Source organism: Callionymus lyra, chromosome 3, assembly GCF_982586985.1.
Source record: "Callionymus lyra chromosome 3, fCalLyr1.hap1.1, whole genome shotgun sequence".
Taxonomy (NCBI): Eukaryota; Metazoa; Chordata; class Actinopteri; order Syngnathiformes; family Callionymidae; genus Callionymus; species Callionymus lyra.
In genome coordinates, this window is record NC_141820.1 from 40,434,409 (window position 1) to 40,462,158 (window position 27,750).

The 27,750-nt window shown below is 39.7% G+C and overlaps 1 protein-coding gene across 2 annotated transcripts; it reads left to right on the plus strand.

Moving 5' to 3' along the window:
• The first annotated feature begins 1,786 nt into the window (after window positions 1-1,786).
• etv6 (ETS variant transcription factor 6) lies at window positions 1,787-27,470 on the plus strand. Of its 2 annotated transcripts, none has more exons than XM_087787997.1 (8): window positions 1,787-2,096; window positions 5,165-5,291; window positions 19,590-19,754; window positions 22,152-22,286; window positions 25,411-25,995; window positions 26,676-26,818; window positions 26,897-26,997; window positions 27,064-27,470. In XM_087787997.1, exons 1-8 carry the CDS (start codon window positions 2,067-2,069, stop codon window positions 27,164-27,166), a joined length of 1,389 nt encoding a protein of 462 aa, XP_087644123.1. In that variant the 5' UTR covers window positions 1,787-2,066; the 3' UTR covers window positions 27,167-27,470. The 2 variants fall into 2 exon arrangements, with proteins under 2 accessions (XP_087644123.1, XP_087644122.1); XM_087787996.1 differs by having other exon boundaries at window positions 1,788-2,096; window positions 5,162-5,291.
• The last annotated feature ends 280 nt before the right edge of the window (window positions 27,471-27,750 follow it).

Consider the following 27,750-nt stretch of genomic DNA (forward strand, 5'->3'; position numbering starts at 1 on the left):
AGGACGGCCAGGGCTAACCCGTCACGAGGCATCAGGATGGCCAAGAGGGAGTACTCCAGGAGGATTGCTGACCGCTTCAACGACAGGAGAGACACCAGGAACCTGTGGCGAGGGATGCAGACCAGTCTGTCTGTCTCCTCCCAAAAGTCATTAAATAGCAACTAATGTGTTGATTTAAGTGTTTCTTAAAAAGATCTAGGACCTGCATTGTCCTCATCAGTATGTGTCTGTTCTTACAAAACTCTTTTTTCTAATTGAAAATAATTACATTAGAAAGAGTGCTTAAGCCCTGCCTAACTGGAAACGCTTAGATTTTCTGTAAATTAAATGTCGTTTCCAGCAGTAAATTGACATTATTATTTTAATATTGCAACAGTCCATTTATGTATTTACAACCAATTTAATCGTCAATTATTGTAACTTTTGTTTTAATTGTTTCTTATGTGATTAAGTAAGTAAGTAAGTGTACTAATATTATCAATCAATACTGCTCATTACTTCTGAACTGATATTATAAATCAACACATCTCATTACTTCTGAATGGTTAAGCATTGGAACGATCTTCCTCTCTCTTTGCGCTTGAGGGTGTCTACTGACTCCTTTAAGAAACATCTTAAGATGTTTCTATTTGTTCAGGCTTTTCCTTGATTTTCTGGGACTCCTGTTGTGTTATCAGTTTTATCTTGATATTTAAAATATATACTTTATTGAATATTGTTTTGATTGTTTAAGCGCTTTGTGACCCTGGTCTGGAAAAGCGGTATACAAATAAAAATTACTTACTTATTATGTTGTGTTATCAGTTTTATCTTGCCCTTTAAAGTATATACTTTATTGAATATTGTTTTTATTGTTTAAGCGCTTTGTGACCCTGGTCTGGAAAAGCGGTATACAAATAAAAATTACTTACTTACCTACTTACTTATTATGTTGTGTTATCAGTTTTATCTTGCCCTTTAAAGTATATACTTTATTGAGTATTGTTTTTATTGTTTAAGCGCTTTGTGACCCTGGTCTGGAAAAGCTCTATACAAATAAAAATTACTTACTTACTTACTTATTATTAATTATAAATACTCATTACTTCGGAGCTGTCATAATTAATCACTACTGCCCATAACTTCTGTAATGATATTATTAATCAATGCAGCTCATTACTACTTTACTGTTAGTAAGTAAGTAAGTAAGTAACTAATGGTTATTTGTAAAGTGCTTTTCTGGACCAGGGTCACATCAATTAATACTGCTCATTAATACTGTACTGTTATTATTAATTAATACTGCTCATTACTTCTAAACTGTTATTATTAGTTAATACTGCTCATTAATTCTGTACTGTTATTATTAATTAATACTGCTCATTACTTCTAAACTGTTATTATTAGTTAATACTGCTCATTACTTCTGAACTGTTATTATTAGTTAATACTGCTCATTAATTCTGTACTGTTATTATTAATTAATACTGCTCATTACTTCTGAACTGTTATTATTAGTTAATACTGCTCATTACTTCTAAACTGTTATTATTAGTTAATACTGGCCATTATTCCTGTTATTACCACTGCATGACTACCACTGTTGTTACGCTTTTGTAATGATCTATTTTCTAATGTGGCCCTCAATTACAGTTTGTATGAACCATTATCAGTGGAGTCCTAGACGTCTTCTCATGTGCATCTCTCTTCTGTTGTTTCTAGCTGGAAAAAGGAGCGTGTCTTCCTGACCGGGTGTCACTTTAAAAGGGGGCCAGGCTCGATGCTGGGAATTCACGTCATTTCGCCGTTTACACACGTCCAGATCAATGAGAGGGAGAGAGTGAGAGAGCGAGTTCTCTTCACTCTCTGCTCTTCTAGGAAGGGATTATTAACCAGCTCTGTGCCGACATGTGAGGCGAAAACACCCGCAGACTAAATAAGTTTTCTCCGCGACCGTGGCGTCATGGACGCCGCCAGCAGATAGACTCAGGTCGGCTAACTTCCCCTCGAGCAGCCGGGGATCCAGATGCTCGGCGCGTCTTAGCGAAAAGAAACAAGAAAGCCGAGGATAAGTGGGAAGTTGGACCATGTCGGAATCATCCAACGCCGTCAACAAGGTAACAACACCGGGCTGATCGTCTTCTTCCGGGCTTCCGTTCAAGTGTTCACCGCGAGGAGACGCGTCAGAGCGGCGTGGGCGACATGGTTGTGTCGCTCATCTGTTGCTTCGTCCCCCCGCCTCTGGGATCCATAGTCGTGACTGGCTTTGTTGTTTCCTCGCGTCCTGAGCGCTTCTCCTGGCGTTTGAATGAGAAATACTCAAGAAAGCGAAGCTAACAGCAGTTACAACACTTCGCTGGTCTCAGTGCGTCTGAGCGGAAATGCAGAATGTGTCGATAAATACTATACATTAATGCTGTTTGCAGGATCCAGTCTTTGTAGGTACCTGGTCAACAGTACAGGTAGAAACACTGTAGAAATATACAATTCTAAGTATTTAAAGAGCCCTGGATTCATATTTTCAAACTTTGCATTGGTATTCTAATCTAAAACATAGCTCTTAACAAAAGTAACTAAATTACTTAACAACAACTTTTGGCGAATTATAAAGGATAATTCATAATTTGCTAAAGCATTAATTCTAAAGCAGTTTTCTCAAATATAACAAGATTTGCCAAAGATGAAGTAGAGGCTGTCACTTAAGCAACTGAAAAACAGCTATTTGCATTTTTAGAATCAGAATCATAAACTTTTATTGCCAGCGTTGTAAACACAACATGGGGATGTCTATGGTGTCAATACAGAATGAAAGGATGAAATAAGATAATACAAAAAATAAGCAATAGAAGAAGCGAACCAAGCACCAAGGCAGCCATTCCGGGGCATGATACTGGTTCATATTTTAGATGCATACTCAATTTAATGTTCGCTGTCATAGCTTCCAAATATACGACTATTGTCAAACGAGGCTGGCAAACCAGCCATATGAATTAAAGATTTGACGCAAGAATTTGTAATCATTTTTTCACAAGATCCTTCAGAAAAGAAATCACTGTCAGATTAAATTAATTTTGCATTTGACACTTACGTGTCATGCATTATGCATTTGTACAGGAGCTTGATTTCTTCACCACAGTAACAGGTGGGTTCACACAATTATTTCTATATGTGACATGTTTTTTCACAATTATGTCCACTTTTAAACACAATTCACATCTCCAACAAGCAACAGCGTTTCTAATTTTGATTTCAAGATATTCAATTATAGTTAAACATGTGTCCATTTAAAATAGTTCACAATTAACTATGACATAATTATTATGATATTTAAAAGAGAATATAAAAATGACAAGGTATAATCAGGATCAAGATGTTTTATTGATTGTTACTGTCTGAAGGTGTTTTGTTATGAAAAATTACCATATCACACCCCATCCTCCTTAGTAGACTCTTTTCCCTCGGCATCTCCCAAACTCCCCTCAAATGGTTCCACTCCTACCTTACTGACTGCACCCAGTTCTAACAGCTTAAATGTGTTAGATCTGACCTCTCCCCAGTCACTGCAGGTGTGCCCAAGGGCTCTGTCCTGGGACTCCTCCTCTTTAGCACCTTCCCTCTTCCCCCTTGGCCACATCCTCCAACAATTTAACATCAATTTCTACTTTTTCGCGGCAGGCGCCCAGCTCTATCTTTCATGAAAACCCAACTCGTCACTTCTGCCCCCCTGCCTCACTTCATGTCTCAGCATAATAAATCATGATTAACCTAAAACTTCCTCAAATTCAACCCAGATAAAACAGAAATCTTTGTTATTGGCACCAAATCAACCCTCTCCAAAGTTGACAAATTTTCTCTCACAGTTCCTCAGTCCCCCCCCCCCCCCTCAGGCTTAGAATATGGGTGTCATCCTCAACAGTGCACTTTCATTTCAATCCCACACAAATAACATCACCCAGACTGCATATTTCCACCTCTGCAACATCAACAAACTCCGCCCTCCCTCACCCCCCCACACCGCTGCAATCCTTGTCCACAGCCTCGTCACCTCCGCCTCGACTATTGTAACTCTCTCCTCTTCGGTCTCCCTCAAAAGTCCCTACATAAAAACTCAGGCCCACATAATCACCAAAACCCCCACATCCCACCATATAGCACCCTTCCTCCAGCAACTTCACTGGCACTCCATCAATCAACAAATAATCTACAAACTCCTCCTGTACAACTTCAAGCCCCTCCCTTCTTGTCCGACCACATACCTATCAACGCCCCTCCTCGCTCCCTCCGTTCCTCCTCTTCCATCCACCTCTCTGTGCCCTTTGCCCACCTCTTCCACCTGACCTCCGCAACTGTGACCCCCCCCCCCCCCCCCTTCAAATCCCAACTTAAAACTCACCTGTTCTGCAGCGCATATTCCTCATAACGGTTTCATCTGCTGCTACCACCTTGTTTCATTATGTTGTTTTTATCTTCCAATCTTAATTAATTGTATTTTGTGATTTTGATGTATTGTGAATTTATTGTTGGTGTCTGTAAAACAACCTTGGGTTTTTTGAAAGGCTTTCAAATAAAATGTTTTATTATTAATAGAAGTTTAAAGAAAAGTTGATGTGATTACACTGTTGTTTAGCAAGTCACTGAGTCGCTATTCTTAAGCTCATCTTGTTCTTGACTTTGCTCTCAATCTTTCCTTGGTGATGATGAAGATAATTGAATAAACAATAAATCATTTCAGTTGTGCTTTAAGAAGGTGAAACCTGGCTTGGAAGAATTTGAGTAATGTATTTTTCTGCAGGATTTGCTGGTAATCGCCAGAGTATGTATGACAGGTGGAGCATCATCATGACACTTATAGGCATTTTAACAGCTGTCCATTTCAACACTGTCCTCCATGTAGTATATTCAGATTGTATTAGGCTGGTTATAGGATTAAACCAAGTTGATTGTCTGAGCAACACATGGCTGCATATCGAGCTTTGGGGTCAAAACTGATCATCCTGTTAAAGTAGTCAGTCAGGAATGAATCTCTTTTTAGAGTCTTAAACTCCCGTCTCTCTTACAGGTGCATACATGACATGTGCAATGCTCATCCAAAAAAAAAAATGGTTTCATTTATGCTGTTTGGGTTATCGTGTGTCGTCAAGCTTTTGTAAGTTGTGCTTTGTGTCTCTGTGTCTATTCATAGCAGGAGAGGTGCTCTTTCAGTCCTTCCACGAACCCGCTGCCAAACTCCACTTCCTCCCCCGTCCATGCTCCCCCTGCCAGGCCGGCCAGTAGAATGGAGGACAAGCCCGCCAGGCTGCCCGCACACCTGCGTGAGTCACACAGAAGCACACGCACACACACCAGGATGACGAGCGACTCCTACTTGCATTGACTAGTCGACTATTTCAACATCGCAAATTGATTTTCACTGTTTTTTGTGGCTTAAAAATCTTTTAGATAATGTTGTGCTTCTTCAATATAACAACCTGAGCGTCCGTCTTCAATCATCTTGTCTCCCATACGTACTCTCCAAACCTCTCTAGATAATCAGTCCCTCGCATACACTCATCTCTGATCTTGTTCTTTTCAATCCAATCTCTTCCAACTGAGCCTCTGTTTCTCCTCACTATTACTTTGTTATAAGCAAACATCCTAGTCATTGGAGACTCCTGTTCTGCACCATCCTGGTACTGATGTGGTAGACTACTTCATACAGAACCACACTTCCTGTCACAGGTTCTCTACGAAATGTTTATTAAATCAATTATAGGTTGCAAAAAGATTCATTAGTGTCCAAGAAGAACATGACAAAAATAAACACTTTAAATAATGTAATACAACTATTCAGTGTTTTAAAATGATGATTCAACTTTGACACTGTAACACTGGTTCCTCTGTTGAGCTGCTTCTACTTTAACTTCATCCATTTGCAAGAACTAAGCTTGATGATCTGCCATGGATATTTTAACCAACTACATTTTTGGTGCTTTAGCTATGTTGGTGCTCATTCTGTTTTGGTCCTTTAGTTCCATTTGTCTTTTATAAACAATGCTGTTACACTACAGCTGCAAACTTGAGAGTCCAAGGCAAAAGCTGTGAGGTTTGTTATGTAATGTAATGTTTTTGAATGTGAACATTTCATGTGGAGATACAGTTCAAAGCAAGAGATTTAGTTTAAAAACAGTTGATTGCATGTTTTCCATGTAAATATCTTTAAAACTGAAACATAAAAGTCTGCAGTTTTTGTAATATGTATATTTAAAAATGAAGAGTTAGTATATACTTAACAACATTTTTTTTTGAGAAGAGAATTATCAATCTAGTCAATTGTGTTCTGTAGATGTGAGTCTGTGTTAAGAGTTTAGAAAAAGTATTTGGATAATCCCTTGTTAGCAACTGAAAAAAACTGTAAAAGAAAAGAACCACACTCAGTCTGTTTGTTCCCTTTTGTTGTCTGTACACTGTTGTGTAAGGGCAGAGGTGTATATAGTGCCCAAGGTGATCCAACCTGAATACACTTTGAGAAAAAAAATCAAAACATTTCCTTGTTTACAGCTTTTTGCATTGACTTATGACACTTTAGATTTAATTCTGATAAGAACAGGATTTGACAAACCCATATTATGATATCTTTCTGGGTGTTGATCAGTCACGAGTGTGGTGGCAACAGAGGAGGCAGTGAAAGTAAACATTTTTGACAGGTCTAACTAAACAGTGTTTTGTGGACTCGGAACCGCTTACTCGTTGAACCAATAAGGGAGCAGGCGGGGTTGGAGTCACGCCAACAGATAAACCTGCCGTTAAAAACCTGAGCAGTTCTGCAACCACGTCCGTCAATATTTAACTTCATTATTTGTTTTATCTTCAAAGTGTGAAGTTCAGTTGTTGGAAAAGTAAGGAGGAGTCATTGAACACCTCACGGAAGTACTGGAAGTAAACCATATTTGATCGTGTTGTCCAAAGTCTGCTCAACTCTATTATGTGTTTAGAAGGAATCATTATGTGGTAAAGAGTAAGGATGAGTTTGTTTGCAGTTAGATTACAAACATAGGTTAAACAGAGCGGCAGACTCAAGTGTATTATCTCCAAATCTGGTCCTAGGACTGTCCAGAACCACAGCAGTGACTAAATCCATTGAGTGTGCATTCTGACACCACCACTGTAGCTAAGCCTCATTGCAGGGCTCATGGCCTGGTGTTGGCGATCCCATATGAGGAACCATTGGTGGAATATTTCACTAAAACCAGCAGGCGTCACAATGGCAAAATGTTGATTGCAGCCTCACAGCACAGGTTTGCTGAAAAAAGGAAGAGTGTTCAACACGTCTGTGTTTTGCTTCCTGTAGTAGAGACCCCGGGGTCTCCACACATCCGCACACTTGGGGAAGTCCTTTGTCATGCTCTGCAGTTCCTCATAAAGAAGACATTTTAAACAGGGTTTCTCTTACAAAAGACACCTGAGCTCATTTGCATTGTTTATTAACCTTGGTTTGTCCTACAGGTTGGAAGGGTGTGAGCGAGAAAAGGTGGAGTTGTGAAGGGAGGGTAAAACAGAAAGAGAAAAAAACGAGGGAGGAAATTGCAATGTGGGCAGAAATCCACCTTCTCTATTTCCTGAGTAGGAAGTGGATTAGATCGTCTGCTCCTAACACTGAAGAATGCTACAAGCGTCACATTAAACCCTTTCTGAGAACCCTAAAAGATACATCTTTATGTACTGCTAAATCAATTCAAAATGACCCAATGTGGGAAGAATAAAGAAATATCGAATCACTACGATGTTTATTTGAGCCTTGGGTTCACTTTATAAAATATTCAAGTTTTTTTATGCCTCAGAAATAATGAAACATTTTTAATAATGTTAATTTAGTTATCTAAGTTAAGTCTCTAGTAGATGTGTCGTACTGGAACATGACAGGAAAAGGACCATACATGACTGTAAAAACAAAAATAAAAACACAATCTTTATGTACTATATCTACATCCAGAATTAAACATTTATTTATTTACTTTATTACTTATTTATTACAATGGAATACCATGAACAATTATTTTATTTTTGAGCCGTCTGCCATTTAACTGGATCTGGATCATCCTCTTTATGTCCACATTTGGTATCAACTTTTATCAGGTAAAGCTGAATCAGGAGCTATCGTGTTAAATGTTCCTTTGAGTTTTTTCATTAATGTTTGCTTTTCATTCACAGAATTTGTGAGATGGATTTTCAAATTACCCGGGGTGTATTTTTAAGAGGAACCTGGAATTAGAGGACATCTGGTCACCCTCAAAAATATTTCATGTCTGAATAATTATGTTTCCCAAGCCAAACAAGTGAAAATATGACTTTACATTCTTTGTCGTTTTTTTTTAATCAGATTAATCATTGGCAACAATCTTTCATGAGGTTGTCTCACGTATACTGTATATATATAAGCTAAGGGACCCCGATTTTCCATTTCCAAGACAATTTTCCAGTTCTCCTAGGAAATCAAGGAGGGGTTCCCTTCTATAAATATACGACTACAATGTTTGTAAGCCTTCTAACTGGAGCTTTGTGAAATTTAACGTGGATGGGGAAGTTAAGAAAAATGTTGTGGCTGTATTTGTTCTCATTATAATTCTTAATCTCACTTTTATGGATTTAATAATAACTTAATAATTTTATAGAGGGAGAAAATATCTGTAAAACTAAGCTTCAAAGTAAACAAGAATATTCTTTCTCGTTCTTACGCGATTGTGTGCTCTCGCAGCTGGGCTCCCAGCTACACATGTTTGCTGGAGTGGGTGGACATGTGTGTGTGTGCCTCTTTGTGGAGATCTTGCCAAAAGTAGTGTATAAATTTCAGACCCCCTTCGCCCTCACATCAGTGTGCATCTTGTGCATGTGTGTGCTTTAGAGGGGAAATTTCCTGCTTGTGGAAGCAGCTCTTGTCCTCAGGAATTTCCTGTGTGGGCAGACGGCACTTCCTGAATAAATGTTGTGTGTGTGTTTGTGTGTGTAAATTGGTTCTCATTCTCATCTGAAGGGAAAGCGGTTCTCACATGCCAGTAACAGAGCTCTGTCTCCTCCAGACTCACTCTTCTGCTGATAGTGAAGATAGGGAAAGATAGCTGTCAGATCATTTGTGTCAGAGTATCAGTGATAAGTGTGTTGAATCGTCAGTTGCATTCGTGTCAAAACCGGAACTTGGACATCTTCTAGCACTTGCATTATGTTTTTTAAGTAAGAGTTTTTATTCTAAACACATGTATGTATTATGTATTAATTTCACTTGTGACGTTATTTCCTGCCTCAGAAAAAATATCTTTCAAGAGTCTGGGAAAAATCCAACTCTCCTGGAAGACTTATTTTTTCTTGTTTTCACATCTTGGATTTAAAGCAGAAGGGTCCCAGAAGACAGACCATGATGGTTGAATAAACCTGGAAAGAACTATTTGCCAGGCAACAAGGGATTTGTTGACCTCAGCCACACCAACACAAAGACTAGAGCTGCAGAAACTAAACCCCTTCCACAAGTCTATGGTCATCATAACAGACTGGAGCATCTCAAAGTGATCTAGATTAAAATGAAAAACTCTTCTGTAAGAAAAGACAGGAAAAGAGTTAAGTATTTATGAACGTAGTAGCTTAAAGGTAAAGAAGAAAGTAGGTAGGGTTGTCACAATACCAAAATTTCAGTAGTTGTTACCAATACCAGCACACTTTTTCGATACTTTGATAAGTTAAAAAAATAACCGTGTATTTTTAAGTGAACAACTTACAAAAGTTTTATTTGAATTAACATGAGCACAGGCACACTCATCTAATATGTTTTTTTGCATTACATATATCACATTGCATTTACTGTAAGTGTATTATAAACATCTGTAGTGAGTGTAGCTGTGGTGCTCAAATAACAAGCGTGTTCGTTGTTAGTTTAACGTGACACAAGTTATAGCGATTCACTCGGAACTCTTTAAAGAAGTGAGGATGTTCTTTAAGTGGTGAGGTACAAAGAGTTTTCCTTGTTTTCAGGACAGTTTTTAAGCATTAATAATTACTCAACATTGATCCACCTCAAATTAAAGTATTTTCAGATGCGACTTTGTTTTTTGAAGACGCCAGAGGTTCTACTTTGGTGCACAGCGCACACAAATGTATACTGCCCCTGTCAATTCTGTCAACAACTTAAATTGGTATCCAAGTATCTGCTCTTGTAAGAAACCCCTAGACATAGATTTTGAACAGTGACATTTTTTATACAGCCATGTGAGAAACTTTGCTTATCTGTGCTGTGCAGCTCTGAAGGCGAGGCTTTGGGAAGTTTCAAAGTCTTCAAGATCACCTACCCCACCTTTACGTTTGTAGCTATTTACAGTAATTTGACTGACAGATCTCATCAAAAAGATCTTGTCTGACTTTTAAAAACGTGACGTCACACTATTTTAATTTCCGCAGAAACAAACATAGTTCAAATCATTTACACTGTCTTTGTAATCTATTGTTATAACTCAATCTGACTTTCGTTATGATCATCAAGTTGCTGACTACAGTGTAAAATGTTTGCCGCTCTTTTAGTGGGTTTGAGTACAGACTGCAAAAAAAAAGTATTTTGATGGGAAGAAAACCTGGCGTGTGAACAAAAGGAAGAAGAGTGGCAGTTGACTGGATTTGGGAACTAACCTGCAAGAGCCAGCTTGCTGCAACGCTCAACAACAAACCATCAGAAACAGGTCGTGCTACTTCCTGGCCATAAAGGCGTCGCGTGATTGATGATGTGTTTTATGTTTGTTTTGACTGGATCAAGTCCATTTTTTTTAGAGTGGAGACAAGCAGGCTCAAGTCAGAGGAGGAAGTAAAATGTGAGGGAGAACAAGTGAATAGGTGCCCCCTCTTCACCCACCTGAGACCAAATAAAAGTGCAAGGAAGGGAAAGAGGAGAAAAAGTGATGGCTTGTGGGAATTGACAGGAAGTTTGTTCTTCCCTGATTTGCGGTGCCAGGAGGTCACAGCAGACCCTCATCTTTCTCCCCAATGCTAGGTAAAAACCAAAAGCTTCTCTCTCGTTTAGAAAAACTATATCGACCCCTGGAGGAACACTTATGTGAGGGAGGAGTGAGGTCAGGTTTGACAGTAAGGGACTTGATATTTGACAGGTCCTGACATTTAACACAGCAAAAAAAGGGGAGAAAGTGATTTTTAGTGCTTATTTTTGCTATTTAGATCTAATAGTCTTCAAATAGTTAATGGACGTCAGACTGAAGTTTACCTTATACTGTTTCTGCTTTTAAAGTCAGACCCAAGACAAGAAAGCACTTGTGGTCATTTAATTACAGTTGTGTCAAGTCCAACCTCTTCTTAACTTCCTGGTTAAAAGTGTTTTGGTTGATTTTTTTCTTGAAGGCTTGTGAGGGTCAGGCCACTTGATGTGTGTTCGTCTTGTTTTTGTTTTTGTTTGTGTAAAGCCGAGCTATTGTCATTTTTAGTTTTACCCCAAAAATGGACTGACACTGTTAAAGATTCCCAGATGGGTGCTAATCTCCATCTAGTTAATTCTCATATATTATATATATTTCATATGTATATTTCATTTTTGATTCTCTAATGTCTAAATAAAAGCTGTGAAATACAGAAGTGTATTTTGAGAACTCATTTTCACTTAAGCCTGTAGTATGTCATGGTGCAAAACTTCCCTCGTGATTGGGGTATTGATAGTTGTCATTAAAAAGCATTGGGTTTTAGTTGTGCATGAGCGTCAGCATTGATTATAGGATATCATTCCAGCCTCTGGATGGAATCCATGTGGACCTTCCTAGCAGGACCGGCCTCATTAACTGCTCCGTCTTGGAGAGGAAGTTGAGTAATATAAATTACTTACTTACTTACTTACTTCAGCAGTGGCTGCCACGAAACAAGATACAGGGTGATCTCATCTGTCCTCTTCCCTTCGTTCATCTCGAGCGCTTTGGAGTTGCCGTGGTAACCTGTTTGTGTGCGTGTCTTAGTAAGTAACAGAGGCCTTACAAAAAAAACGAGTGAAAATTATGTGTCATCAAAGAGGATTAGGAGCCCACAGTTGTGTTGATGGCCAGAGATGCTGCTGTGGGAGAGTTTCAATAATTCGGGAGAAAACAAACACTATCATGAGTCCAATGAATGTGAGATGATTCCAGCAATGACTTGGACGTACAACAGCAGATCTCACAGACAAATGGTGATTCTTCTGCCTAGCTTTTCATAAAAAGTGTTGAAACACCTATGGAAGGAGCTGTACCTCTTGACTCTGTTGCCTAGATCCATGACTTAGTTGTTTGGCTCGATTTCCAGCTCAATGCATCTCGTCAGCGAACTGGTCAGCTGAGTAAATCCATTTCTGACATCCTTTAAATGCATCCACATTGGTCTCTGGCACTTTAAGATGCACCCGGAGATTGCTGCAGTGGGCATTCATTTCTTGAGAGATTGCTCAGGTCCCCCACTGGAAGGTCCCAGTTTGAGATTAACTCGGACAGGAGGTGTTGGATTCCCTCCGAATCTGTGGAAGATAGAAGTTGACTTGTCAACCCTCCATGTTTCACAATTAATCTGGAATATTTATACCAAAACACTCTGAAAACATACAAGATATTTAAAGGAAGTCAAATCATAATTAGACCCACACCACCTCCAAAGGATTTCTCAGTTACACACGTGCTGCCATCCTGCCAATTTATCCAAACAGGAAAACAGTGTTGGAACGATTTGCAGAGTGCTTGTAATTGTAGTTCAACATTTGTTATTTAAACCTTCCAGTTTGACATGTGACGGCTGAACTTATAAAGCCAATAGCAAGAATCAAGAACACATATCGATCTTTTGTTTTTCACACCAAAACCGACCATGACGACTGCAGACAAACTAGGGAGGATTTCCCTCTATCCACAGACCTTTTGCAGCTCCTCTTGAAGAATACTGAGTTGTTCCCAGACCAACTGAGAGACATCCTTAGAGTGTGCCTCCTGCTTTTCCTAAGAAACTAAATATCTAGTGTTGTATGTCTTCAGCAAAATTGCTTCTCTGTTTGTTCAGTGTATGACTCACCTCACTGCAGAAATAGATTTAATAGAACCTTTGATTGGTTAATGCTGTGACTAAAAGAGGGATATTTGCAATTTTCCTAAACAGGGCCTAGTAACTCATATGACTCTGAGATTGGAGTCCTGCATAATACGTTTTTACCGTTTCCACAGCACCTGCTGTCTTGGGCAGATGTTTTAGGGCATTTAAACCACGGACAAATAGAAAAAAATGTTTTATGCAAAAGCTATACCTTCACTAAACACTGCAGATATTCTTTTCTTATAATTTCCAATTGTGGAATAGTACCACTGTGTACTTTCATTTAAGGACTGGGCCTGGAACATGTGCTTTTAGTGCTCTCCTTTTTGGTGAAAAATCACTTGTATACATATATTACCGCTAATTTAAGGGATAATAGTGTTAATTTCATTGTACTGGTACAATGACAATAAATACATTATAATTCAATTGAGTTTAGGTGTCTTGGATAATTGTGTAACCTGGAAAGAAGGCTTTTTGGATTGAAAAATACTCAAGAGTGTTCTACTAGTTTCCACCATCATTGAAATTACAATTGAAAAATTGAAAAACTGGCGATAAGGTAAACTAGAAAATAAAAAAACTTGTTAAGATCCATTTCAAATAAAATAATTTTTGTATTAACAGGGTGCATGGCAGGAACATTTATTCAGATCAAGAAAGGTTTTGTTCTTGTCATGGTGTAATAGTAATTTCCTGGATTGATCAACTGATATTGTTGTTCCAGGTTGGACTCTTTTATAAGGACTATTTCTAATAAGTTCACAATTGCATTTTGATGTAAAAAGGTGTTTTACATAACAAGCACTCAAGGTTTTATGCATTAACTTTAATAATGGATCGATGTACAACTGAAACTTCTGTGCTCAACTGCACAGTGCAAAACATTTTACAAAAACTGTCCTCCACCTCTCTAAAATACTACCAGGCAAATTAATCATAGATGTATTTTTCCCAAAGACAATGATAGTTATACAATTCTATTCTAAGTGAATCCTCTCTTGTTATGAAGCACATGCCGGTCCCTAAGTCTGTTAACAAGGTTTAACTTGATCTATATGAAACAAAAATAATAATATACAAAACTTATTTTTTACTTTTTGGAATTGAAATAGTAAGCCAGCCGCTTAATAGATAAGAACCTGGAGCTGCACTTCCTTGAGAACTGTCTCTGCATTTCTTATCCTTCCTGTGCACTCCTAATCACAGAACATCTGCCTCTCTCCAAGCTCCATATCTCTTTTCACCTCTAGAAGATTGCGGCACTGAAATGAAGCCAATGCTGGAATACTTCCTACCGAAGACCAAAGTGGTACATTTTTGTTCCCAGGGTCTTCCCTTTCCTCTAAGCTCTACTTGACACTTCCTTGAGGAAATGTCGGAAATTTGGCATAACCACACTTCTTTCTGGCCTTGGAGAGAAAATACTACCGCCTTCACCCGATGACCTGTTCTGCACCGCTCAAAACAGTTGCCGCAAGAGGCGTGCAGCTGCTGCCAGAGTTACCGATCTGAGATTGATATAATGTTTGAGTCATTGAGCAGCTATGAAGTATATTCAGAAGTACTTTTGTGTGTGCTGGAGATGTAATGCTCCTTTCACTTGAGTTAAATTACTGTGCACAAAAGGTAGATCAGGCCCTTAGAGTAGTGTGGATTAAAACGGAACACATTTAATTTTAGATAATGCTTGGACCTCATAGCCATGTTTTTTTGAGTGAAAGGATTGTTGAGTGATAAGTTGGAGTTTCATCTGCAGAGGTGGTAAAGATGATAGTCAATAAGATCAATATCTCCCCGGTTAATTTTTTAATTCAAAGAAACTACATCTTAGTTCTTCAAGCTTCAATAACATGTCAACTGTATGCCATGTATTGAATTGCGTTCTTCTTCTACCAGACCTGTCATTGGGCTTCACTCTTTCTGGGGGCGCAGAGATAACTTTCAGAACAACTGAGCTGAAGTGTGGAATGAAACATAAAATATAAGCTAATAATGTTACTTGTGCACCATTATCAAAACAATTACGACTTAAACTTATCACTCTTCTATTGAGAGGTCACGTTAAACCTTCTTGAAAAATAAAAAAAAAACCCTGAAGGAGAAATCTCCTGCTCTTCCCAGCTTGTCTAATCCTGACACTTTGTTGTCAATGTCTGGCGATCCACCGAGTTCATCAGCAGCGCTCCACCTCTTTGGTTTCGAACAATGGAAACAGGGGAAGGATGACAGGCTTTTATTTAATGTTGATTCATTACTGAGAGAACTTCCTCCGTCAGACGAGCGCGAGGGTCCCTTGTCTTGTGTGACAGTGACATTGTGGGCTAAAGATAACAGCTGTCCGGCTCCCCGGGGAAAGAGTTCGAGGTCGGCGACAAGTCAGATACGACTAGTTCTGCGACTTACTTTGTAGAACGAACCATCTAGCTGGAAATGTCACAGAAGAAAGTGTGTTTCTACATCAGCGTGCTGTCCATTGTGTCCCCTTCCTCTGGACCCAAGTAGTAGGATAGACACTTAAGGAAGTAATAAGTAAGTAAGTAAGTAATTTATATTTGTAGAGCTTAAACCGTGTTTAAATTTTCCCCTCTACCATCCGTCACTTTGGGTTACCTCTTAAAAACCCATAGTGCATTTTGTTTCAACCAAACAGAAAGATCACTCTGGATCTCCTTCAGGAATTGTTTTTCCAGCATACAGCAACACAGGCGATGAATCATAAAACAAGAACAAGAACAAAGTGCAATAAAAAGAAAGTGTAAGATGGCACAATCTAAAGATAAAGAAAAAGAAAAGAAAATAACACGGTTGGACAGGTTGATCAGAAAGGCTGGCTCTGTGGTTGGCATGAAGCTGGACTCACTGGTGACAGTTGCTGAGAGGAGATCACTGGACAAACTTCTGTCCATCATGGATGATGACAGTCATCCTCAGAACACTGTCATCAGTGAGCAGAGAAGCAGAATGAGTGCACGAATGCTCCTTCCCAGATGCAAAACTAATAGACTCAAGGACTCATTCATTCCTCGGGCTATTAAATTGTATAATTCTGAGTTTGGGGGCAGGAGTGGAGCAAAAGTATCTTGACTTTCTATTCTATGTTAATCTTTGTATCCTTTGTCTTTGTTATTTGTCTTTGATCTATGTTCTTTATCTTTAGACTTAGATTACATCATTTTGTTATTTCTCTTGATTTCTCTTTGTTCTTGTTCCTTTTTCTTTATTTTTATCAATAATTGCTGTATTGCTGTGTCTAATTGGAAAAAAAAGAAATCCCGAAGGAGACATCCTGAGGGATCAATAAAGTTCTACCTCACCTAACCTAACCTAAATATTAAGTGTATATGGTGAGGAGGAGAGGGGCCAGTACTGTCCCCTTAGGTGCTCCTGTACTGCACAACACAGTGTCAGACGTGATGTCCTTCAGCCTGACATACTTTAGTCGATCAGTGAGATAGTCCGAGATCCAGGAGACCAGACCAGGGTCCACATGCATCTTCGTCAGTTTGTCCTGGAGCAGAGTGGGCTGGATGGTGTTAAAGGCACTAGAAAAGTCCAGGAACAGGATCCTCACTGAGCTGCTTCCTTTATCCAGGTGGGAGTAGGTCCGATGCAGGAGGTGAAGGATGATCTTCTACAACCGTTTTCGACTAGGCAAAAGTGTACGTTCTGCGCATATGCGACAGCGGGTGACGCTTCAGCACGTGACGTCAGAGAGAAGTGAATTTTGGAAATTCTCTGAACCTAGTCGTGAACGGTCTGTTTTTTCACCCGTGGAACGAAAGATCCAATAAAAATATAATGGATAACGACACAAAAATAAAGCCACTGGCATCGTCACCCTTTTGTCTTCTTGATGTGGAAGAAAGGCGACGCAGAAAAAACAACTGAATCTCACAGCGGCAGCTCGGAGGGCTTTTCATGTGACGAGCAAGATATAGGGAAACAATTGTGATTATCTAGAGAATGATCATTAAAGTCATGTCAACAAATTGCCCATGAATCATTATTAGCACAAAATGACCATGAATCAGACACTGTGATAATGGAATGTACAAATGTTGAGATGAAGGGGACTCACATGAAAGGTTGCATGTGAACAACAATTCAAGACATTAACATAAATGAATGAGTTCATGGAGCAGGAGGTGATGAGATGTGTTCAATGTTATGACAATGTACACTGGATGCATGTGGATGGACCAGATTACCATAGATCACCTAGACTGCGGTGCATTGACCTGCTTCATTCACATGATAATATTAGTGTGAAGTTTTCGATGAAGTGTAGTTTCATCCATCACTGCTTATCTAGTGTTTACAATAGTCTCTGCCGTTTCATTGTCCTGCACTGATTCGCAAGCTAAGCCTAGCACTCGACCAATTAGATTTTACATTGAGCCCGACTCTCGACTCAAGACTGAACTACTGCACCCGCCTCTTTTGTTGTCCGACTAGGACGCCCGACTGGGGGTGACAAACCACAGGGACTCGGGGCGGCGACCACATAGGACTGCCCGATGGCGCCAGATGCCCGAGCGCGGTGTGTCAAGGCCTTTATTTGTTCAGCTTCTCCTCCAACCTCATACTGTAGGTGTCCTTTGCCTCCCTCAAGCATCGCTTCACCTCCTGCTGTGCTGACCTCATGTCGTCCCTGCCCCTGCCCCTGAAAGCCACCTTCTTCCTGTTAAGGACATCCTTGACCTCCTTTGTTACCCACCGTTTATTATTAGGGTAACAGCTGACAGTCTTAGCAGAAATTTTAATAATCAGTTAAACAGTGTGTCTGACCGTCGATAAAACTTCAGCAGCACATCCCACTCTGTGGTGTCAAAGCAGTCTCTGAAGCCTCAGCTGGTGTCCACTTCCTGATTGCCATAGTGGTCACAGTCTGTCTCTGCACCAGAGGAGTGTACTGTGACTGTAGGTGGACCAGGATCTGATCGGACCTTCCAAGTGGAGGAAGGTCTATTGTGTTTCAATCTGCCGTCCACCTGGTCCTGCAGCAGTGTTATCAGATCTGACAGTTTCCATCATCTCATTGTATGAGGGGATACTGTGGACCTCAAGTTTAATGGACTTCCAGACTTCCGTCCTCAAAGTCTCTTCAGACTCAGATCTTCATATGTCCAAGGGCACCGTCTTTTCTGAATTATCAATTTAGATTTAACAGGTGCCACTTGATCCAGTATTTCAACACAATGATTAGTGAAACAGTGAATCAAATTGTCCACATTAAGGCAGTCATTGAAGAAAAGAGGGTTAAACATAGCAGAAAAACTGTCTGCAGTATCGACTGAGATGACACGGCACTGAGACCGAGGTTCAGGGATGAAGTCCAGGTTAAACAAGACAAGAGAATGATCACTCAGATGGACATCATGTACAGATACATTAGAAATTTCCAGGCCAACAGTTAAAAGTCTAAAGTGTGGCCTTTTTGGTCAGTGGGTTCAGAAACATGCTGCTCAAAATGAAAGGCTTCAGTCAAAGTTAAAAGTTCTTTAGCAGAGCAAGATTTGATGTCATACACACACATGTAGTGACTAAAGAACATGATCGCGGATACAAGCGACCAAATAGGTTTTCTCCTCTGGGTCTCTGAACTGTTAGTGATAAGGTTAGGAGCTCAGGATAGACTCAAAGTAGAACTACTGCTTGAGGTGTCAAACTGTCACCTTTTTAGGATAAACCCCAGACGTCTGCTGCATGAAGTGTTCCAGGCTTGTTCAACTACCAGGACCAAGTTGGAGGGACTATGTCTCCCACTTGACCTGGGAATGCCTGAGTGTCTACGGTATGAGCTGTAAGTAGTTTCTCGGGAAATGTCTGTGTCTCTTTTCTTTAGCAGCTGCGTATGCAACCCCACCATGCATGCAATAATTGTCAAATAAACTGGGGTTTTAAGAATCATGTTTTTTTCTCTTCTTGGTTTTATTTTAGTGAACATGTTATTTTGTATTCTATATAGTTGAGGTTCCTGATTGGAAGTTTGTGTGTCCTTTTTCAGGCTTTGTGACTTTGACGATGGATGATATTAGATATTAAGTTATTAGTGTCCGTGTTGAGCATGAAAGTGAAGCAGAGCATTGTTGACTCTCTCTAGGTTCACACGACACAGACTGAAGTTGACTCTCTGGACTGCTGACGATCACAACAGATCAAACAGCATCCCTCTCTTCATTATTCATTCTAGCTTGTGACCCATCATCTTCTGATCCCTGACTCCCTCCTCTTCTCCACCTCAGATACTGCCTCCTCCTTCCTCTTTTTTTCTTTCTTTATCTTTGCTGCAGTTCCAGTAACCACTCCCCCCTTTTGGCTTTTATCTCTACTTCCTCAATATCCTTTTTACTGCCTCTGCCTCCTTCCTTCCTCTCCCCCCTCCCCTCTCTCCCCTCCCCCCCTGCCTTCCGGCCTGAGTTTTTTCTTTTCTTTCCTTCCTCATTCAAGCTCCCCCGCTCTCCCTCCCTCCTCTCATCTTGTGTGTCTTTTTCCCTGAACTCTAACGGTTGATGACAAACACTGACCCTCCCACTTCCTCCCTGCAGGTCTGCAACCCATGTTCTGGAGCAGAGAGGACGTGGCCCAGTGGCTCCGGTGGGCTGAGAAAGAGTTCGCCCTGCGCCCCATTACTAGCGGGTCCTTCCAGATGAATGGCAAAGCCCTGTTGCTGCTAACCAAGGAGGACTTCCGCTACCGCTCACCCCACTCCGGTAATGCTCCTCACGTCCTCAAGAATAAATAAAACACCATTTTGCCACTTTTTAAATCAATGATTTTAATGTGAATAAATTGGTACTATGATACAGCTGCTTTAGCTAAAGCATCCATATATTCCGTAAAATGAGTGAAATTATAAATATATTGAAAAGAAAAATGTAACAGTAACTTAGATCAGTAGATTTGAAGTCAGACATGAGTGCAGTCCTTTTTTTTTAGAGTTAGGTACACATGCATAAATCCTGACGGACAAGTTGTGTTCTGCCCAACTCAGATAGGTACTTCATAAATATATACATAATCTTAACCCTTGTGCGGCCTCTGGGTCAGGGTTACCCGAAAACAAATGTGTTTGAGGTTAAATCTATAATTAGTTATCTCTGCATTCCATTGCAACTATTTTGCTATATTCTGAGAGTTGTTAACAATTTGAAAGGTCAGAATGCGAATATAGATCCTTAAAAACGACAAAAGTAACATCTGTTTTTAGTTATAGTCTCCCAGACATATTTTTGAGTTTTCTCTAAATATTCTTTGGGAATCAAAAATGAGATGACCTTGGATACGAGGTCGAAATGGGTGGATCTTTACTGTAATACCTTGATTAGACAAGCGAAAATTGAGAATGAAAAATGATAAACCTATAAAAATTCAAGAGCTGAACTGACACACACACATGCACACAAAAAAAGGATTTCATCGTAGCATGCAGTTGATGTGAGCAGCTCAGAGATCGTTATATTTACATCACAGCCTTCAGTAATCAATACTCCCCTCTACACACTGAGGTGGGAGGAGGGAGAGGGAACAGCTGTTACCACAAGGCTGCTTTGGGAGGAAGTAGGACGGTTGGTCAGGAAGTGCAAATCAACCCCGAGCGTTGCCGCGGCAACATGAACAGACACATGAGGGAAGAGAAAACCTGCTCAACTGATTTATGAGCGTGATCAAACCGGAGCTTCCTGGAGAGAACATACGCTGACAGAGTCCAGGAGCCGGAGAGTTATTGCAGCACAGACAGATAAGAACAGTGTAAAGATCAGAGGAGATAGAAAGTGAGAAATTGAGACAACTTTGGAGCAACTAAAGTGAACATGATTTTTCTATTTTGACTAAATATTGATCGCACACAACCGGTAACACTTTAAATAGACAGTCCTAATTATACTTTTTTGGATTTAACTCAGACAATGACTTCAAAGAGTTTTAAACAATAAAGGAAATATTATTTCCTCATTTCAAGGTAACTTTTGTAAAATATTCAAACAACCTTCTGGTCATCATCCTTGATTTTCCTGCCTCATTAATCCAAGTATTACAGTACTAATTCAATATATATATATTTTGCTTCATGAGTAATGAATAAACAAGTAATCAAACAAAGAATCCATCAGGATCTTTTGCCTTAAGTTCACCATCATTTCCTTATTATGAGCATGAGTCCAAACAATGAGGAAACAGAAATTCTACCCAAAAGTAGCAGCTTCACTGAACTGCAGGAGGTGAAAGAGGGAAGTGAGAGCGGCTGCATTGTGGCGTACGTGCCTGCACAATAATTTCCTGCATCAGAACTATTTCCTTCTAGTAAAAGGGTCATGTGAGGTCTTCGGATAACCATGATTGGGATTTTCCAAATTGTGATTGTTGTGGCAACAAACAAATCTCTGAATGCTGACATTACTATTTCTGTCAATTTTTATATATTTTTGTATGTTTCTCTTTTCCTTTATATTAATTTATTTCATTTATATAGGCTTCATTGTTTATTTAATTATTGTTAATCTCCCCTGGAAATGTTACATTTATTAATATTCTAATGTTCATATATTTCCTAATTTATTTTCTCTCAAATTATATATTTCAACTTAACTCCATATATTCCTGTGATAAATGTTGCTGATATTTAAAATAACATTTTTTATTGTGTTAAAAATGTACAGTATATTTTTTTTGCAGTAGCTCTTCTATGTTGTTCGAGAAATAAAACTTATAAATTTCAAGTAAAAAATACAAATAAGCTCCAGGTCAAAGCAACATGACCTTGGATTCGAAAGGGGGAAAAAAAGAGATTCTTTAATACCTTAAGTAGACAAGCAAATGTTGAGAAAAAAATTATAAACATGTAAAAAAGTATTTAAAACATCTGTTTTGCAGTAGCTCTTCTGCTTTGTTTGAATGAGAAAAACTAGTACAATTCAAGCAAAGACGGTATCAATACCTTAAAAGATTTAAAATTAAAAAGGGAAGTTTTTGCATCAGAACCCAGTAGTAGCATGCTACCAAAACTAAGCATGCATGCTACCTGACCATGAAGAAGAAGAAGAGGATGATGATGTAGAAGAAGAAGGAGTCATAAATGGAAGACTGAAGCATGTTTTCTTGTCTTTCAGGGGACGTCCTGTACGAGCTTCTGCAGCACATCTTGAAGCAGAGGAAGTCCTCTGCCTTGTACCCGTCAACCTATTTTCCTGGAAACTCTTTTGCGCTGCTGCCCGAACCCGGCGGCCAGCACCTGAAGCTAGAAGGTCAGTCTACCTGCCTGTGATTGTAGGGGGCTTCACTCTAATCTCGATGAGTCAGCATCTCCACAATACACTTATTCAAAACCAGAGATCAGTGTTTCTGGCCATCAGAGGAGACGGACCAAAAACAGTCAGGACCCTCACATAGAAACGAATGGGACATAAATGACACAAACTCATCCAGCATCTTGCTAAAAAAATAATTATAATCAAAATTAGAGGTGCAGGTGCACACAGGTACACTCACAAATTAAAACACAAACAAACAAATATGCAAACTCTTACAACACACAACATCATTAATTGTGTATTCAATTTATCCCACATTGATCCTGTACAGATTATTTATACAATATCTTTTCTCAGACCTTTACTTTCCTGGGTCAGAGCCGAGAGTCATATGTTTTAAAACAGAAAATAAAGAGACTCTCATGAGCTGCTGATATGACAGGTGCTGACAGTGGAACCAGTTCTACAAGGAAGTGCTGCTCTTTATTTGAACAAGCTGTAGCGTAGAAGCACTGAAAACTTTCCAGGGAGTTTTTTTACGTCTCCTGTCGACTCGTTTACACCCGTGTTTACCAAACGGGCTATTTCCATTTTCAACCTTTTTCAAATTCAACAATCTTTCCGTCAAATTAGGAAAGGATAAATAACTATTGTTCAACTTTATAACCTTTTGTTTGAATGAATTTTGTCCTGTTGATGCATTATTTTAATGTTCGTTTCAATGCTGTCACCCAGTGGTCAGCTCTGGAAATGCAGATAGAGTGTTCATAGAAACGAACTAAATATTTAAGTTGGAAAAGTATGTTAAATTTACATGATTCTTTTTTTCAATTTATAGGTCTGGAGACTATTGAAAAGAAACCGTATTTTAAAATTACTTTTTATTACTTGAATTATTTTTTTTAGTATTATTTGTCACGTAAAATATTTGACTAAAACTCTTTTATTAGCTATACCATGTTAAACCATCTGTTTAAACTACTAAATCACTTTTTTGATTCAATGTTTTTTTTCGTTTGTATCTTCCATGTGTCGCTATAAAAAAAGGAGATTGAATGAAGCCTTAGCATATCGACTTTAGACTTTAGATTTTCTTTGATTGTCATCGCACAGAAAACACAGCAGTGAAACTGGCAACAAAATTTCGTTGCTTGGCAACCGTTAAAAAACACAGCAGAGTGAATGTTTATATAAAAAGTATACATTTTAATACGTTGAAAATAGTGCAATATAGTATAAACAGAATAAATAAAAAACGTTTTAAATATTGCATATAATAATTAATGTATATAAAAGTATAAATATAAATAGTGTAATATGTTATAAATAAAATAAATATAAATATTTTAAATAGTGCATACCTCAAGTCACATTTCATTCAGCAGTCTGATGGCCAGAGGAAAGAAGCTGTTTCTAAATCTTTCTGTTCTGCAGTGGATGCTGCGGAACCTTCTGCCAGACGCCAGGAGAGAGAACAGTCCATAGAGGGGGTGGGTGGGGTCAGACAGAATTATGTGGGCTCTGGTGTCCCGAGGATCTTCTCCGCAGTCCTCACCACTCTCTGCAGAGACTTCTAGTTGGAGGCCTTGTAGCTCCCCGACCAGATGGAGATGCTGCTGGTCAGTAGGCTCCCGATGGTCCCTCTGTAGAAGGTGAAGAGGATGGGAGAAACACCTTTCTCATCCGTCTCAGGAAGTGCAGGCGCTGCTGAGCTTTCTTCACCATGGAGGTGGTATCAAGTGTCCAGCTGAGGTCCTTTTTGATGTGCACCCCTTTGGTCTTGTCGACGTTCAGAAGCAGGTTGTTCACCTCACACCAGTCCACCAGGTGTTGCACCTCCTCTCTGTAGGCCAGTTCGTTGTCGTCCTGAATGAGGCCCACGACTGTTATGTCATCTGCATAATTCAGGATTTGGTTAGTATTGTACCTGGGACGAGAGTCGTGGGTCATCAGGGTGAACAGCAGAGTGCTCAAGACACAGCCCTGTTGGGAGTCGGTGCTCCCAGAGATGACTCCTGAGGTGTTGTTGCCCACATGGACAGACTGCGTTCAGTTGGTAATGAAGTCCAGCAGCCAGTTGCACAAGGGGGGTGTTGAGGCCCAAAGGGCCCATTTTGCATACCAGGTTCTGGAGAATAATGGTGTCGAATGCTAAGCTGAAGTCCAGGAACAGTATTCGCACGTGGGTGTTCTTGTCATCCAGGTGCTCCAGACTCTGATGGAGAGCAGTGGAGATGGCATCCTCAGTTGAACGGTTAGGCTGGTACGCAAACTGGAACGGGTCGAAAGGTTTTGGCAGTAAAGAGAGGATGTGGTTCTTAACCACCCGCTCAAAGCACTTCATGATGGTCATTGTTAGTGCAATCGGACAAAGTCATTAAGGCACGTGATGATTGGTTTCTTTGGCACTGGGGTGATCGAGGCAGACTTAGGGCATGCAGTAACAATAGCCTGGGTCAGTGACGTGTTGTAGATGTCAGTGAGGACGCAGGCTAGTTGGTGTGCGCATTCCTTGATCAGCCGTCCTGGGATGTTATCATGGCCGGAAGCTTTCCGAGCAATTCCTCAGGACTCTCTGTACAGCAGTGGTTTCGAGCTTGAGTGTCTGTTTGTATTTGTAACAATTGTCCATTTAAGTTTATTAATTTTGTGGTTTAATTCATCTTTATGGTAGCATAATTTCATGATAAATGTAATTAGGTCATTTATCAATAATTAAGCAACAGACATCTAGCAGTCACTATGTTCTTGCAAGAAAATAAAACTAATATAAACCTATTAATAATAATTGATCTTCTTGTCAAATAATATACAATTTATTTTGTGTTTAGTGTTGATGGTTATATTGTTATACTTAAAAGAAAAAAGATTTACATATATATTAAAATTCTATTTGTCTATTCATTTAAATGTTTTAAACTAATTTACGTTAATAAATGTGTTTAAAAAACATTTAATTTTAATAGTTATAATTTTGCCTGTATAGTTAATTAATTTGTCTTCATTATCGGTCATTTGTTTTACCATTTATGGAATAGAAAGCTATGGAAATATGTATTAAAAAACAACTTTTTTGGTTTAGTTTTGCAGTTATTTCATATTTGTTTATCTTTCTCAGAAACGGTACGACGGGGGCCATGCGTCACAGAGCCCCTCCCTCAGCACCCCCCAACCATCGAGCTCCGGCATCGATCTCGTTCCCCTCACCACACCACCCCTCGACAGTCCCCGCCAGAGACAAACCATTCGAGAACTACCAACGACGACCACCTTCAGACCTTCTCCCAGCTGCCTGACAGCAACCATCACCTTCACGAGGACTTGTACCCTTTGTCAGTCTCCCCGAACGCCTCCAACGGCCGCTGCTTGACCCCCCAGGAAGTGCCATGCCCGCGCAGCCCCGGGGCCCCGGAGGCAGGACCTCCTCGGGTCATCCAGCTCATACCCAGCAACATCATGAACCCCCTCTTCCTCAGCCCCAACCGCAGTGGCGGCGGTGGTAACATGGAGTTCAGGAGCAGCCGTGGTGGGACAGTGTTGGAGAACGGGCGCGAGGGGAAAGTTCACGTGCACCAGCATCAGATCCAGCTGACTCAGCAGCATCTTCTGCAGCAGCAGCAGGAAGAGGCGCTCTACAGGAACCATGGCGCCATGCCCGTGTCGCCGCCTGAGGAGCAGCAGATGCCGATTGGACGGATAGCAGGTACAACCACATTTCATGTGACGTCTTTCACCAGGGGGATCCAAACTTTCTTTTAAGAAGGCCACAGTTGTAAAAATAACAGAGGCCAAATGTGAAAAAAGATGTAGACAGTGCCATCATAACAAGACAAGATAAAAATAAAAGCATCTATATCCAACAATTCATCACAAAGTTGAAAACTTCATGGACAGACAAGAAAAACGTATACAGCTTTTAGGAATTGACAGCTTATGAGTCAAAATAAATACACATGTTTATACTTGTTAATAAAAGTTAGTGACCTTTTTTTTTTTTTTAAATGTGTATTTGAAATTTTCTGGTTAAATAATGTATTATGTTCCAATTATACCTCACTTACCCATGTTTATTAAATGTATCTTTTTCAATGTAAATATTTAACTTGTTCTTTTTTTTTCATTTTATTTGATCTTGTAAATATTTTATTACATATTTTATTATCAATGTTTTTGAAAATATTACGTTGTTTTTTTTTTTTCTTTATTTTAAATATTTAAATGATTTAACTCAACTGCATTTTATTTATTAAATTGCATTTTATGACTCTGTTTTTCTTCTCACCTTTCCTCTTTATCTAGTCGTTCATGTTCATATTTTTTAATATGAAAATTGTTTCCTTCATTACAATATAATTTATATTTTACCATTGGGTGCCCCCTCAGACTGCAGGCTGCTGTGGGACTACGTCTATCAGCTTCTGTCGGACAGTCGGTACGAGAACTACATCCGCTGGGAGGATCCGGAGAGCAAAGTCTTCCGCATAATGGACCCCAACGGGCTGGCCAGGCTGTGGGGAAACCATAAAGTAAGCCTCACACACAATGCCGAGAGATCCAAAGTGGCAGTTGTTGGTTCTGATTCTGCTTTTGTTTGGGTACTAAAGAACAGAACCAACATGACGTACGAGAAGATGTCGCGAGCACTGAGACACTACTACAAACTCAACATCATCAGGAAAGAACCGGGACAGAGACTTTTATTCAGGTATGTGTCTGTTTATTGCCAATCAAAGAACAAAATAACATCCCTCCGTCCACGCTGTGCCCAAAGGTTCATGAAAACACCGGACGAGATCATGAACGGTCAGACAGATCGGTTGGAACATCTGGAGTCGGACACAGACGAACAAATTTACATAAAAGAGGAGTGCTGAAGACTTTTGACTTATGAATTACAACAGCCGCCGATGCCTTAGAGAAGCAGCTTTGAACAATCACAGATGAACATGGGAAAGTCCTCAATCAAAGCTAGGATTTACGAAATCCTTCAGATATTATCTGGTAGTTTTGATCGCCGGACGAAAGCCAATCCCTTTGCTTGTGTCACTTTTGTTGTGGTTTCCTGTCGTGCTTTATATTTTACAGCCTTGTTTCTGTTTGTTCAACATGAGCAGTATGTGTGGGTGTCTGTTTGTGTGCGCGTCACTTTTTGATTGCAAGTAAACTTTTTTGGATCAATCCTTTGAACTTTTTATTGTCCATTGAATACATGGCGCGAGTCATAGTACATGCAGTTTCACATGTGTACACACGGTGGCAGTAGGAGGCAACCCTTGTTTGAGCACAGGCGTTTGGAAAACGTTAAACGAACTTCCTCGATGCGTTACATCTCGAATATGAGGCAACTTTACATTATTTTTTAGCGAGTTTCTTTTTAAATACAAGTCGTAGAGGTCACGTGTGTCTATTGTACGTGTGCACGAGGACAACCATTGACAACGTTTTACTCAACTGTATA